The sequence below is a fragment of the Penaeus chinensis genome, chromosome 25 (genome assembly GCF_019202785.1).
Source record: "Penaeus chinensis breed Huanghai No. 1 chromosome 25, ASM1920278v2, whole genome shotgun sequence".
Taxonomy (NCBI): Eukaryota; Metazoa; Arthropoda; class Malacostraca; order Decapoda; family Penaeidae; genus Penaeus; species Penaeus chinensis.
The window spans coordinates 12,474,461-12,489,460 of record NC_061843.1 but is presented as its reverse complement, the minus strand read 5'-3'; the positions used below and the strand labels follow the sequence as shown (position 1 = coordinate 12,489,460).

Below are 15,000 nucleotides of genomic sequence, written 5' to 3'. Positions count from 1 at the left end.
CCCATTGCCATTTATTCTTTTTGATGCTCCCAAGTATAGCTTCCACTTTTGTCTATTCCCTGATCCACGTCGCCCTTATTTGATCTCTAAGGCTAATTCCCAGCATCAACCTCTACATCCTTCTCTGGGCACTTATTAGTTTCCTCTCCAGTAATTTGGTTGTAGTCCATGTTTCTGATCCATAGATCATAACAGGGAGGAGGCATTGGTTAATGACTTTTCTTTTCTGTGTCTGCCGAAGGCGCTCCAACCTAGGCTGATGCGTCGCTTAATTTCCTCTTCGCTAGATGTGTTTGTGTGTACGAGTTACCTTAGGTATATATACTTGTCCACTACCTCGAGCGCTTCGCCTTGTTTATGTATCTGTTCGAAATGAACTCTACTATTGAACATGATCTTATTTTTCTTGTTTATCCTAAGACCGACTTTCAGACTTTCTCTATTCAGATCGAAAGTCTGAAAGTCGGACTGAGGATGAACAAGAAAAAGACTAAAATCATGTTCAACAGTCGCTAAGGAATGCGACACACACGAACCACGCACACACACACACACACACACACACACACACACACACACACACACACACACACACACACACATATATATATGTGTGTGTGTGTGTGTGTGTGTGTGTGTGTGTGTGTGTGTGTGTGTGTGTGTGTGTGTGTGTGCGTGGTTCGTGTGTGGTGTGTGTGTATTTACAAGTAAATCAGTTTACTTTCATGTGTAATATGGCCATATTTTATAACTAATATTATAGTTTGCAATTATTATTTTATCAAAATTTTACCACGATCTTATTCTATATTTCACACTGAATACTAAGCCATCTACTTCCGTCACTCGGGCAGATTTCAAGCCTCTAATTAAAGGAGGTAGTGATTCATTTTGCAGTCCGCATTACCCAGTACATGTCTTCATTTTCCATTTACCTTTGTTTATTAATTAAGGACAGGTGTATCCACTCGTTGTATGTGACAGAATCTGTGTATAATTTAGCCAGACTAGTGAACAAACAAAACTTCTCACTAGCTGACTTAAGTTTATTTTATGTTATTTTTTTAGTATCATTTGAGCGTATCCTTTCGTCACAAAGTGGCAAGGAGATTTCCCACTAACGGACTTAGTTATTTTACGTAGGAGAAGTGTTAGCACGCCAAACCGCGTTTGACTAGGAAGGGCATCCAATCAGGCAAGGGTGTCACTGCCAAATAACCTTTCAAATAATGTATTGAGAGAGGCCGATTTCCTGCAGTGGAATAGATGGCTGTTGAAAAAATATATAAACATATATATATATATATATATATATATATATATATATATATATATATATATATATACATATATATATATATATATTTATATATATATCTATATATATATTTATATATATAATATATATATATATATATATTATATATGTATCATATATATATGCATATGTGTATACAAACACACACACACACACACACACACTCACATATATATATATATATATATATATATATATATATATATATATATATGTATATATATATATATATATATATATATATATATATATGCACACACACACATATATATATAAATATATATATATATATATATATATATATATATATATATATATATATATATGTGTGTGTATGTATATACACACACACACACATATATATAAATAAATATATATATGTATATATATATATATATATATATATATATATATATATATACACACACACACACACACATGCCTATCTCTTACCTTCCCTTCCACTTCCTCATATTTCGGTCCTTTTCATTTCGCTTCTTCGTCCCCCAGGTTCGGGCTGCGGCATGGTGGTGTGCATCTGCTTCTGCATCGTGCCCTTGTACTTCGACCGTCGCCGCGGGCAGGCCAATGCGATCATGATGGCAGGCGCTGGCCTCGGGCAGATCACCGGACCTCCACTGATTGAGTTCCTTCAGGAGGAGCTCGGCTACAAGGGCGCGTCCCTGATCATGGGGGCGGTGGTGCTGCATGGCTGCATCGGGGCCTCGCTCTTCCACCCCATTTCGTGGCACCAGAAGAGGCGTCCGGAGGCGAAGGGAGACGCGGAGGAGCCCTTGCTTGCCACACGGGCGAGGACTCTTCCCGGTGGCGTCTCGGGAGCCCCATCGATGGAGAGCCTCGGTGGAGACTCAGAGTATAAGAAAGCAGGTAACAGCATCCCGGTGAAGAAGGCACTGCCGTTGGGTCCCTGTCGCCGACGCGGCAGCTACATCTCTCGAAACTCTCTGGTATCGGTCGGAGGATCTTCTCTTGCCCTTTCGTCCATGGATCTCCCTGGCATCGGCGCTCTGACCCCAGCTGCTGCAGAAGGCGAGGAGGATGCCCCTCTGGACACTGACACCCACTGCTTCCTCCTGAAGATCCTCGGGCGGGTGTGGCGGTCCACCCTGGCGGACCTGGGAGTCCTCCGTTCCCCCGAGGCCGTCATCATAGCGGTGTCCTTCTCCCTCTGCGTCAACGGCTACATCACCTTCGTCATGATGGTGCCCTTTGCCATGGAGGCCGAGGGCTTCACGCTGCAGGACTCCGCGATCTCCATTTCCATCTCGGCGGTGTGCAATTTCCTGCTGAGGATCACAGCGTCCTTCCTCTCCGACTGGCACCGATTCAACGTCAGGCACTGTTACCGGGCGGCCGTGCTCCTGATATCTCTGAGCACGTTTGGTGAGTTACCTTAACGCAGGGCTCCTGTTCACGGAGAATATACACAACCCTTAGACAGAAGTACAATGATATCATAAAGTCCTTGTCGCATTTTTCTTTAGTCTCATAACCTTATCGAAAATCTGAATTTTGCGTATTTCAACTGCTTGTTCTAAATGTCCATCACCTCCTTTTCCAAGAACGCAAATGCTTATATTCTAAAATAATAATTGGAAAGATACTGGAATCCCATCTCATCTGAAAATCACTAAAAGGAATTCCTCTGATTCCTTTCTTCTCCTTCTTCGTCTTTCCTTGTCTTCTTCTTCGTTTCTTCCTTCCCCTCCACCTTCTTCTTAGTATCTTCCTCTCCCTCTACCTCCTTCTTCTCTTTCTTTATCTTCTTATCCTTATTCTTTTTCCTATTCTTATTTCATTCTCCTTCTCCACCTTCTTCTGCTTCTTCGTCTCCTCTTCTTCTTCTCTTTCCTTTTCTTCGCATTTCCTTTCCTCCTGAATCTGTTACCCTCTCCTTCTCTATTCCTCCCCTTCCCCATCCATCATTTTCCCTCCCTGTCTCACCTCCTCCATACCTTTCTTTCTCTCATCATCCCTCTCCCTTTCTTTCTCCTTTCCTCTTCCCTTCCATCTCTTCCTTTCTCCCTCTCTTCTTTTCCTTCATTTCTCTCCTACTCTCCGCTCTCTTCCGTTTCTTCCATTATCTTTCTCATTTCTTCTCTATCCTTACCTATCTCCCTCCATGCTCTTCTCTCTCAATTTCACCCCCCCCCCTCTCTCTGCCCACCCCCACCCCCTTTTCTCTTTTTTCTCCATCTCTCTTTCTCTCTTCTCATCTATCTGCTTCTCTCCCCCCTTCCTCCCTCTCCCCTTATCCTTCCAACTCGTTTTCTCTCTCTCTCACCTTCCCCTTCTCCTTGTTCTTTCCCTTTCTCCTTATCCTTTCCTCTTGTCCTCTCTCCTTTTCTCCTTGTCCCTCCTTCTCGTTCTCTATCCCTCTCCCCTTGTCCCTCCCTCTCGTTCTTTTTCCCTCTCGCTCTATCTCCCTTACCCGTCCCACTTACCCGTCTCTCTTATCCTTCCTCCTCGTTCTATTTCCCTCTCCCTCCCTTTCTCTTTGTATTTCATCCTCGTTCACTTTTCCTTGCTCTTCCTCTCTGCTTATTTTCGTTCTCTTTCCTCTTCTTCCCGATCTCCTTACCCACCCCCTGTTTTTTTTCTCTCTCTCTCCCTCTCCCTTTACCATTCCCCATCGTTCCCTCTCCTTCTCCTCCTAACCTCCTCCCTCGTCTTCTTTTCTTCCTCACCTCTCTCCCATTATCCTTCCCCCTCATTCCCTTTCCTTCTCCCTCACTCTCTCTCCCCTTTCCCCTTCGCTCTCACCCCCCCTGCCTAACCCCCTCTCCTCCCTTCCCCCAGCCTTCCCTCTGGCGACGGAGCTCGTGTGGATGAAGGTAGCGATGGGCGCGTGGGGCGCGGGCGTGGGCGCCAAGATGAGCCTCTACAACCTAGTCATCATCAACGTCGTGGGGATTGACCGGCTGCCGGCCATGATCGGGTCGACGGGCCTCACCACCGCCGTCGGGTTCATCGTCATCGGCCCGCTCATTGGTGAGGCGCCGCAGGGGGTCGGGTCCTGGGCGGGGCTTTGATGCGTGGGACTGCATGCGTATGAGTATTAGTGTTCTCATATATATATGAATATACATAAATACATACATACATATGTATATGTGTGTATATATGTATATATATATGTATAGGTGTGTGTGTGTATATATATATATACACACATACACACACACACACATACACACACACACACACACACACACACACACACACACACACACACACATATATATATATATATATATATATATATATATATATAAGTGTGTATGTGTATATATGTATATATATTTCTTATATAGGTAAAGAGTGTCTCTTTTTAGTTTTTTATCAGCATATATATATATATATATATATATATATATATATATGCATATACATATATATACATATATACATATATATATATATATATATATATATATATATATATATATATATATATATCATCTATTCATTCCACTGCAGGACATAGGCCTTTCTCTGTTCACTATTTAGAGGTTATATAGCAGTGTCACCCTTGCTTGATTGGATGCCCTTCCTAATCAACCGCGGTTCGGTGAGCTAACTCTGGTGCCACGGAGGTGACTTCCCCTATGACACCTGCGTTTGACTTCTCAGGGCGATATGTCGTTTTCTCGGGCTCGAGCCAGCAGTCGGAGCGCAGGCATTTTTACGACATATCGCCTTGAGAAGTCAAACGCAGGTGTCGTAGGGGAAGTCACCGCCGTGGCACAAGAGTTAACGCGCCGAACCGCGGTTCATTAGGAAGGGCATCCAATCAGGCAAGGGTGACACTGCCAATAATGAATTAAGCGAGGCCATGTCCTGTAGTGGAATGAATGGCTGTTGAAAAAAAAAAAAAAAAAAAAAAAAAAAAAAAAAAATATATATATATATATATATGTATATATATTTATATATACATACATATATATATGTATATATATATATATGTGTGTGTGTATATATATATATATATATCGACAGATCTACCAAAAGCAAAGTTACCACCACTACGGCAAAGGGTGTGAATTTAATAGTCATTACCCATTTCGCAAAACTTTTACTTGTCTTACAATTTTTCATACAGTTTTGCACCATGATATCCAGGTGAAACGTTGATTACTTTTTCTGTTCAACCAAGGCCGGATTTACAACTTGGGGGACCTGGTTACATCAGGTTCAGGGGCCCCTTAAATTAGAAAATAAATTACGTTGCAAAATGAATGATAAACGAAATTTGAAAAAAATATGTTAGCGACCAACGAAAAGGGATATTAGTTTTCTTAAGAGTCCTGTAATTTTCAGTTTGTAATATATGATATGACTTTTTTTTTTATCACCATGGTATTCTAGATCCACTTACAATTATAATTTACAGATTAGCAATACTTGTTAATATTTTTTCTCAGTATTTTACCGCTTGTAATCTATCAAGTTATTAATTCTTTTTTATGCTGAAACTAATTCTTTAATATTTTTCTCTGTTAAAAGGAAATCATTAATCTGTGGGGAGGACAATTCCCAGTAAAACTCCTATGTAAATTCAGTAATTAACCCCAAAGTCCGGGTCCCTGGGTCGCATTCGAACACTTTGCCGTAAATATGGTAACACTGACCAGCAGTTCCCATAACAGGTGTACCAACTGAACCGCTGATATCTATCCCTGCAGGCGTGGTGCGTGACAAGACCGGAAGCTACCTAATTAGCATGTGGGTGTTGGCAGCACTGACGTTGTTTAGCTTCTGTCTGTGGTTGGTCTTTCCCGCGCCCGGAGGTAATCAGACAGCCAATCGGGAATCAACGGAAGTCGTCAAACAGTAAAAAAAAAAATAATAATAATAAAAAAAAAAAAAAAAAAATCTGTTGTTTGTATATATTTGTTGTGTTTGTACTGAAGAATTTTGAAATATAAGTTGGATATGTTTGTGTTCGTTTCAGTTCCTGTCGAAAGATTGTCCTACAGAGTAGTGATTTATTTGAATACACTATCCATCTTTATCTATTATTAATTAAATTTACTTTTGTGTGTGTGTGTGTGTGAGTGTGTGTGTTGTGTTGTGTTTTTGTGTGTGTGTGTGTTTTTGTGTGTGTGTGTGTTGTGTGTGTGTTTTTAAATATATGTGTGTGTGTTTAGTGTATGTATATTATGTTTATATTTTAAAATATTTAATTTTATTTTTATATTAAATAATAATTTTAAATATAATATATATTAATATATATAATTTTTTTAATATTTTAAAAATTTTTTAATTAAATTTTTAAAATATGTATTAACAAAAATATAATTTTATAAAATATTTTTCACACATATGCATATATATAAATATATAAAAAATTAAATTAATAAAATTTATAATTCCAATAATTTTATAATCATATATATATTATATTAATTTTTTTTATTATAGTATATTACATATAATATTAAAAAATATTATAAATATATATATAAATAAAAAATATATATATAATATATATTATATATATATAAATTTGGTTTTTGTGTGTGTGTGTGTTTTGGTGTGTTTTTGGGTTTTGGTTATAATAACTATGATGATAAGGATAATGTCAGTAATGATCAGGATAATAACTATGATGATAAGGATAATGTCAGTAATGATCAGGATAATAACTATGATGATAAGGATAATGTCAGTAATGATCAGGATAATAACTATGATGATAAGGATAATGTCAGTAATGATCAGGATAATAACTATGATGATAAGGATAATGTCAGTAATGATCAGGATAATAACTATGATGATAAGGATAATGTCAGTAATGATCAGGATAATAACTATGATGATAAGGATAATGTCAGTAATGATCAGGATAATAACTATGATGATAAGGATAATGTCAGTAATGATCAGGATAATAACTATGATGATAAGGATAATGTCAGTAATGATCAGGATAATAACTATGATGATAAGGATAATGTCAGTAATGATCAGGATAATAACTATGATGATAAGGATAATGTCAGTAATGATCAGGATAATAACTATGATGATAAGGATAATGTCAGTAATGATCAGGATAATAACTATGATGATAAGGATAATGTCAGTAATGATCAGGATAATAACTATGATGATAAGGATAATGTCAGTAATGATCAGGATAATAACTATGATGATAAGGATAATGTCAGTAATGATCAGGATAATAACTATGATGATAAGGATAATGTCAGTAATGATCAGGATAATAACTATGATGATAAGGATAATGTCAGTAATGATCAGGATAATAACTATGATGATAAGGATAATGTCAGTAATGATCAGGATAATAACTATGATGATAAGGATAATGTCAGTAATGATCAGGATAATAACTATGATGATAAGGATAATGTCAGTAATGATCAGGATAATAACTATGATGATAAGGATAATGTCAGTAATGATCAGGATAATAACTATGATGATAAGGATAATGTCAGTAATGATCAGGATAATAACTATGATGATAAGGATAATGTCAGTAATGATCAGGATAATAACTATGATGATAAGGATAATGTCAGTAATGATCAGGATAATAACTATGATGATAAGGATAATGTCAGTAATGATCAGGATAATAACTATGATGATAAGGATAATGTCAGTAATGATCAGGATAATAACTATGATGATAAGGATAATGTCAGTAATGATCAGGATAATAACTATGATGATAAGGATAATGTCAGTAATGATCAGGATAATAACTATGATGATAAGGATAATGTCAGTAATGATCAGGATAATAACTATGATGATAAGGATAATGTCAGTAATGATCAGGATAATAACTATGATGATAAGGATAATGTCAGTAATGATCAGGATAATAACTATGATGATAAGGATAATGTCAGTAATGATCAGGATAATAACTATGATGATAAGGATAATGTCAGTAATGATCAGGATAATAACTATGATGATAAGGATAATGTCAGTAATGATCAGGATAATAACTATGATGATAAGGATAATGTCAGTAATGATCAGGATAATAACTATGATGATAAGGATAATGTCAGTAATGATCAGGATAATAACTATGATGATAAGGATAATGTCAGTAATGATCAGGATAATAACTATGATGATAAGGATAATGTCAGTAATGATCAGGATAATAACTATGATGATAAGGATAATGTCAGTAATGATCAGGATAATAACTATGATGATAAGGATAATGTCAGTAATGATCAGGATAATAACTATGATGATAAGGATAATGTCAGTAATGATCAGGATAATAACTATGATGATAAGGATAATGTCAGTAATGATCAGGATAATAACTATGATGATAAGGATAATGTCAGTAATGATCAGGATAATAACTATGATGATAAGGATAATGTCAGTAATGATCAGGATAATAACTATGATGATAAGGATAATGTCAGTAATGATCAGGATAATAACTATGATGATAAGGATAATGTCAGTAATGATCAGGATAATAACTATGATGATAAGGATAATGTCAGTAATGATCAGGATAATAACTATGATGATAAGGATAATGTCAGTAATGATCAGGATAATAACTATGATGATAAGGATAATGTCAGTAATGATCAGGATAATAACTATGATGATAAGGATAATGTCAGTAATGATCAGGATAATAACTATGATGATAAGGATAATGTCAGTAATGATCAGGATAATAACTATGATGATAAGGATAATGTCAGTAATGATCAGGATAATAACTATGATGATAAGGATAATGTCAGTAATGATCAGGATAATAACTATGATGATAAGGATAATGTCAGTAATGATCAGGATAATAACTATGATGATAAGGATAATGTCAGTAATGATCAGGATAATAACTATGATGATAAGGATAATGTCAGTAATGATCAGGATAATAACTATGATGATAAGGATAATGTCAGTAATGATCAGGATAATAACTATGATGATAAGGATAATGTCAGTAATGATCAGGATAATAACTATGATGATAAGGATAATGTCAGTAATGATCAGGATAATAACTATGATGATAAGGATAATGTCAGTAATGATCAGGATAATAACTATGATGATAAGGATAATGTCAGTAATGATCAGGATAATAACTATGATGATAAGGATAATGTCAGTAATGATCAGGATAATAACTATGATGATAAGGATAATGTCAGTAATGATCAGGATAATAACTATGATGATAAGGATAATGTCAGTAATGATCAGGATAATAACTATGATGATAAGGATAATGTCAGTAATGATCAGGATAATAACTATGATGATAAGGATAATGTCAGTAATGATCAGGATAATAACTATGATGATAAGGATAATGTCAGTAATGATCAGGATAATAACTATGATGATAAGGATAATGAGAATATTATGATGATGAGAATAATAGTAATGCTAAAACTCATATTAACTGTGATCGATGAAACAATATAAGTTTTATAATCTACATAAATATGATATACAATGTACAGAGAGTGTAACTTTGACTATAAACAAACACAGATTTAAAAACTGGAATATTGACTTCGATAAACGTAATTCAAAGTATCTTCTCTAACATGGTTTATCATGATATCTATATAGCACTGTCTTGTTCCGTTGCCGCCGCGTTCATGGGGATTGCGGGTTTGTAGGCATCAGTATGAACGGATATACATGCATACATGCATACATACATACACAGAGACATACTTACATACATATACATACACACATATTTATCTACATATATGTTTGTGTGTGTGTATGTATATATGTATATATATATATATATATATATATATATATATATATATATATATACATTTAAACACACACACACACACACACACACACATATATATATATATATATATATATATATATATATATATATATATATATATGCATGTACACATATATTTTTTTTCCTGTATGTATTATATATAGTATGTGTGTGTGTATGTCTAGAGGGTCAAGTAAGTTAAAAAGGAGAGGCCGGCGTTCTCACCGTGTACGTCCCATCGGCGGCGAGGGCTCCGGGCGTCGCGCACTGGCCCTCGAGCTCGCACACGAGGCCATTGGGGCACGTGGCCAGCGGCTCCGGACGCGGCGGGAGGCAGCACACGCCCTTCTCGTAGTTCACGCTGTCCAGATTGCACGGCTGCGGGAGAAAGGGCGGGAGGTCAGCAAAGTGGCTCTTAGTCCGCGAGGGAGGGATGGAAGGAGCCAGGCCAAAGGTGAAACAGAGAGGGAGAAAGAGATAACTGCCAGGTAGACACGCGAGTCGGTGTAAGAAAGCTAATTGTATTTAAAAACGCTTTCTCCTTCCGTTACTCCTCCTCCTCCTCCTCCTCCTCTTCCTCCTTCTCCTCCTCCTCTTCCTCCTCCTCCTCCTCCTCCTCCTCCTCCTCCTCCTCCTCCTCCTCCACCATCACTACCTCCTTCCTCATCACATCCCACTCATCTTTACTAACCGTATTGATCCTTAAGTCAATGAGTCCCGTTCCGTCCGTGTTGATGGTGCCGTCTTCCTTGCACTGTCCGTAGGGCACGCATTCCTCGGGGGCGGGGCACGCGAGAACGGTGGGCTCGCTGGCGCCGGGGATCTTGCAGCAGACGGCTTCCACGGTCGGGTACTCGGGGTTGGTGCACTGCAGAGACGAAGGGCGTCAGCGGGATTTTACTCGGAGCTCAAATGCTGATTCGTCGGACGGTAAGCTTTATTTTGGATGCCTGGTTAGTCTATTATTGGAGGCTGAGTTGGTTATTTACTGGGCATTTATTGGTTATTTGTTGGAAGCCAAACTGTCTAAGGTTTATATATATTGAATTGAGGATTTTTAGACGTTCGATTGATTTTTTTAGGTTTGTATGATAGGTCCTTTTTATCATTATTTACTCAAAGAAAGTGTCGTTCGGCAGTGTCGTGTGGCTAATATAAAATTCGTCTTGCAGAAAAAGCGAATGAAAGACAATGGAATCTGACGTACCTTTTGCACTTTGGTGCGAATGTTGATGAGGCCAACTCCGGAGGTGTTGATGACGCCACCGTCGCACTGGTATGCGGGCACGCAGTCGAATCCAACCCGGCACTGGCTCGAGAGGGCACCGCTGGTCTGCCCATGACCGCTGCTGGTCTGCTCAAGTCCGCCACCGACGACACCCCCGCCGCTCACAGTACCACTGATGATGCCTCCGGAGCCCCCGTAGCCGCCAGCGCCGCCTCCGCCAGCACTAGTCTGTTCCGCATGAACCCCAGCGCCGCCACCGCCAACACTAGTCTGCTCCGAGTGGACCCCAGCGCCGGGGACTCCAGCGACGACATCACCTCCTACGCCTGCCTGTGCCAGCTGCTGCTGCAGGAGGATGTCTTCGGGAATGGGGCAGCAGACGTTGCCGATTTGTCCGCATAATTTTTGAGATACCTGTCGGAGTAGCGACGTCAGGGGGACTTTGCAAGGACTGTATACTATGTGTGGGTATGTGGATTAGGTTGTGAAAATAGCAACAAAAACAATGAAAATAATGATAATAATTTAGATTTTCGTAACAGGCTCTGGCCGTCGTCTGGCGTGACTGCCAAGAGCTCTCGACGCTCCAGACAAACTCCGAAAGGAACTCACGTGTTCGGGAACCTTGGCTGGCGAGCGGACTTCGAGGTTGACACTCGGGTTGAACTTGTACACCCCGTTGAGGCAGTATTGCCACGGCACGCACCCATTTCCCTGCAAACACACAGCACGTCAGATTATGAGACACTTGAAATGCGGCGCTTTTCATTGTTGACTCAGAGACTTCAGATCCACAAAGAAGGACTCGGATTCAAAGACTCGAATCCAGTGACTCACAAAAGGAGACTTAGAGGCAGAGAGTCACAGAGGGAGACTCAGAGACAGAGACTCCACTCCAGAGACCCACAGAGAATCTCACAGAGAGAACTCAGAGACAGAGACTCACAGAGAGACTGACGGAGTGGGACCTAGAGACAGATATTCCACTCCAGAGACTCACACAGAGACTCGGAGACTGAGACTCACAGAGAGAGACCCAAAGCCTCCTATCCAGAGACTCCCAGAGTGCGAACCTCAGGGCTAGACTCACCAGAGCACACTCGCTAGACTGCGTCGGCGTGAATCCTCCCGCGGTGCCTGACGTCCCTCCTACGACGGCGCTCTGGGGAAAAGGACGCAAAATTATTCATTGAGCTACAGCAAGTTTTTATCATTATTATTATTATTATTCAAAATGCATCTATTTATCTTTACTCCATCATCTATTTATCTATTATTTTATCATAGTTGGGGGGAATAGTGATCATCAAGGGTAACATTATCATCTAAAAAACACATCAACTATTATCATCTACTGAGATTTTTTGGATTTCTGAAGGATATAAAGTGTGCATCAATAATAAACGTATTTTGTACATTGAAAGTGTACCGTGCAGAAGGTGCAATAGTTTAAAACCCAGGAATGGACCAAACAGGCTGCCAGATGTACGAGAATTCCTCAACCAGATGCACAAAGAACAGCAGACGAACACTACACGTAGAAGGAACAGACGATTACTGAGTGGAACGGAACTTTTTTTGGAAGAATGCAAGCAAACCAAACACAAACAAAAGGTGTTTAGACATGAAGTAGAAATGGATAAGAGATATTAACCGATACGAAGAGAGGAATAAAAAGAAGAACAATTACCCACGGAATGCGAACTCAGAGTCGTTGAATGCCCGAGCCAAACCCCAGGCTGTTTTTTATCTTTTTCTATCTCATTTTTTTTACCAGAAGACACGCTGAATGTCTATCAGGCTTAAACTAAGACTAAAGGAAACACATGCACAAGAAAACTGTAGATTAAAAGAGAAAAATAGATTCGCCGCTGCGTGTGGCGAGGAGGCCATCCGCGCAGACCGAGGGTTAGAGGAGACGAAGACCCAAACGAAGAGAGAGACAGAGACGAATCCAGCACCCGGATCGCTTCCCTTCACCGACGCCGACCTCCGCTCACCTGACTCTCAAAGACGCCCTTATCCTGCCACCAGAACCCCCCCTCCTCCTGCTGCTGCTGCTGCTGACCCACCTGGCCCTCCTGCTGCTGCTGCTGAAGGCCCGCGCCGCCGTACTGGGGCAGGGCGTTGGATGCCCCAGAGGCGAGGAGAAGCAAAGCACAGGCCAGTCCACCGGCCCTCATCTGAAGGCACACACAGACAAGTTAGTGTGGAATGATAATGGTTGTGAATTTTATCGCATGAAAATCTGAAAATCGGATGAGAATATCCATAAAAGATTAGAATCTAAAATGTATTCTTTTTAATGATGATGCGAGGCAACGGCCAGTCTACGCGTTCTCCTCTGGGAACAGGGGGCGTCGATGCCAGTAAGATATTATACATAACATAACTAAAGGAAAAGGATATATATGGGCAAAATATCTGAAAAATATCGACATAATAAGACCAAAAAAAAATTGTATCGATGAAAAAGATGAAGAGAAGTTGAAGAGGATAGGATTTCCACGCCTATCATTATTCCTCAAATTATTACGAGAACAAAAAGAAAATGAAGTGTAATTATCCGTCTTTCATCTTCGCATATTTGCAGATCCTTGATTACATATATCATTACATGCTTTATATCAAGGACAGTATCGATATCCTTAGCTTAGTTTATATCGTATTTTTCATATGACGAACCATAAATAGATATTAAGAAAAAACGTGAATTCCTATGATAAGTCGACGCTAAATATTAATAAAAGAAGGATATTGTACATGTTAATCTTGGTCAAAGTTTGTAACAAATCATTAAATTGCGGCAAACAACTTTATTATTCTCAAATTATATAAAAAAAACTGTTCGAAATTATTGACTAGTGCATAATCAAACTCTTTCACATTTACTTATTACTTAAATCTTACTTGAAATAGGCAAAATTAATTACATTTTCGTTTTTTTCATATCGTTATTGTAATTATCAAGTGAATTACAACATGAGATTTGACAACATAAGAAAAAACATTTTTGTATTTCTACTGAATCCATAAGACTATGAATTATGTTATATATATATATTTTTTTTTTCCGATTAATCGCCTTTAACATTTTTACAGGTGATTACTTAACAAAGTTAAATTTAGTCACCGCACTCCGGGCCACTGAGAAAAATTAAAAACAAAAAAGAAGCAAAAAACACCGCCATACGTATATTTTATCTTCCACTTATCACGAGCCAAGAAATATACCATGCTTTAGAACACTCCAAACGCTGAGACAGAGAGAAGCCCCACCTTTCCGTTGTCTTCCCTTGCGGAGAACTGACGAGGACGCCGGACATCTCCCGGTTTATATGGACAGGTGAAGTGAGGGAGGGGGGGGGGGTATGGAGGGGAAGGGGAATGGAATAGGGGGAGGGGGTAGAGGAAAAGAGGGGATGGGATGAGGGAGGGAGGTTGAGGAGAGGGATGAGGTGGGGGAGGGAGGGGGAGGAGAGGGGTGGGATTGGGGGTGGAGGAAAGGGATGGGATGGGGAGGGAGGTGGAGGTCTGGGATGGGAAGGGGGGGGGGAGGAGGAGGATGCTAAGATCAGATCAGAGGGAGGTGGGGGAGGTGTCGTGGTGGGGGGCACGACGTGGGCT

At 39.3% G+C, this 15,000-nt stretch overlaps 2 protein-coding genes across 3 annotated transcripts in view; one reads left to right on the top strand and one right to left on the bottom strand.

Moving 5' to 3' along the window:
- The window catches only part of LOC125038707 (monocarboxylate transporter 9-like), an 11,241-nt gene extending 4,959 nt beyond the window's left edge, over nucleotides 1–6,282 (top strand). The window contains exons 3-5 of the mRNA XM_047632276.1: nucleotides 1,829–2,722; nucleotides 4,139–4,330; nucleotides 6,028–6,282. Coding sequence (XP_047488232.1) covers nucleotides 1,829–2,722; nucleotides 4,139–4,330; nucleotides 6,028–6,179 — 1,238 coding nt within the window. The 3' untranslated portion in view covers nucleotides 6,180–6,282. The remainder of the gene's footprint in view (nucleotides 1–1,828; nucleotides 2,723–4,138; nucleotides 4,331–6,027) is intronic.
- A 4,046-nt stretch (nucleotides 6,283–10,328) lies between these two features.
- Nucleotides 10,329–14,632, bottom strand: LOC125038519 (pupal cuticle protein 36-like). 2 transcript variants are annotated; one of them, XM_047632011.1, is made up of 7 exons: nucleotides 14,608–14,632; nucleotides 13,446–13,556; nucleotides 12,464–12,535; nucleotides 11,986–12,087; nucleotides 11,353–11,787; nucleotides 10,837–11,013; nucleotides 10,329–10,523 (listed from the first exon to the last, which is right to left on the bottom strand). In XM_047632011.1, exons 1-7 carry the CDS (start codon nucleotides 14,608–14,610, stop codon nucleotides 10,344–10,346), a joined length of 1,080 nt encoding a protein of 359 aa, XP_047487967.1. In that variant the 5' UTR covers nucleotides 14,611–14,632; the 3' UTR covers nucleotides 10,329–10,343. The 2 variants fall into 2 exon arrangements, with proteins under 2 accessions (XP_047487967.1, XP_047487966.1); XM_047632010.1 differs by having other exon boundaries at nucleotides 13,374–13,556; nucleotides 14,608–14,625.
- Between the last annotated feature and the right edge of the window lie 368 nt (nucleotides 14,633–15,000).

Coding starts and splice junctions, on each gene's coding strand:
- LOC125038519 (XM_047632010.1), bottom strand. Junction 12,088..12,463: donor AGTCTAGCGAGTGTGCTCTG/GTGAGTCTAGCC, acceptor GTGTGTTTGCAG/GGAAATGGGTGCGTGCCGTG. Junction 11,788..11,985: donor CAGCCAAGGTTCCCGAACAC/GTGAGTTCCTTT, acceptor CTACTCCGACAG/GTATCTCAAAAATTATGCGG.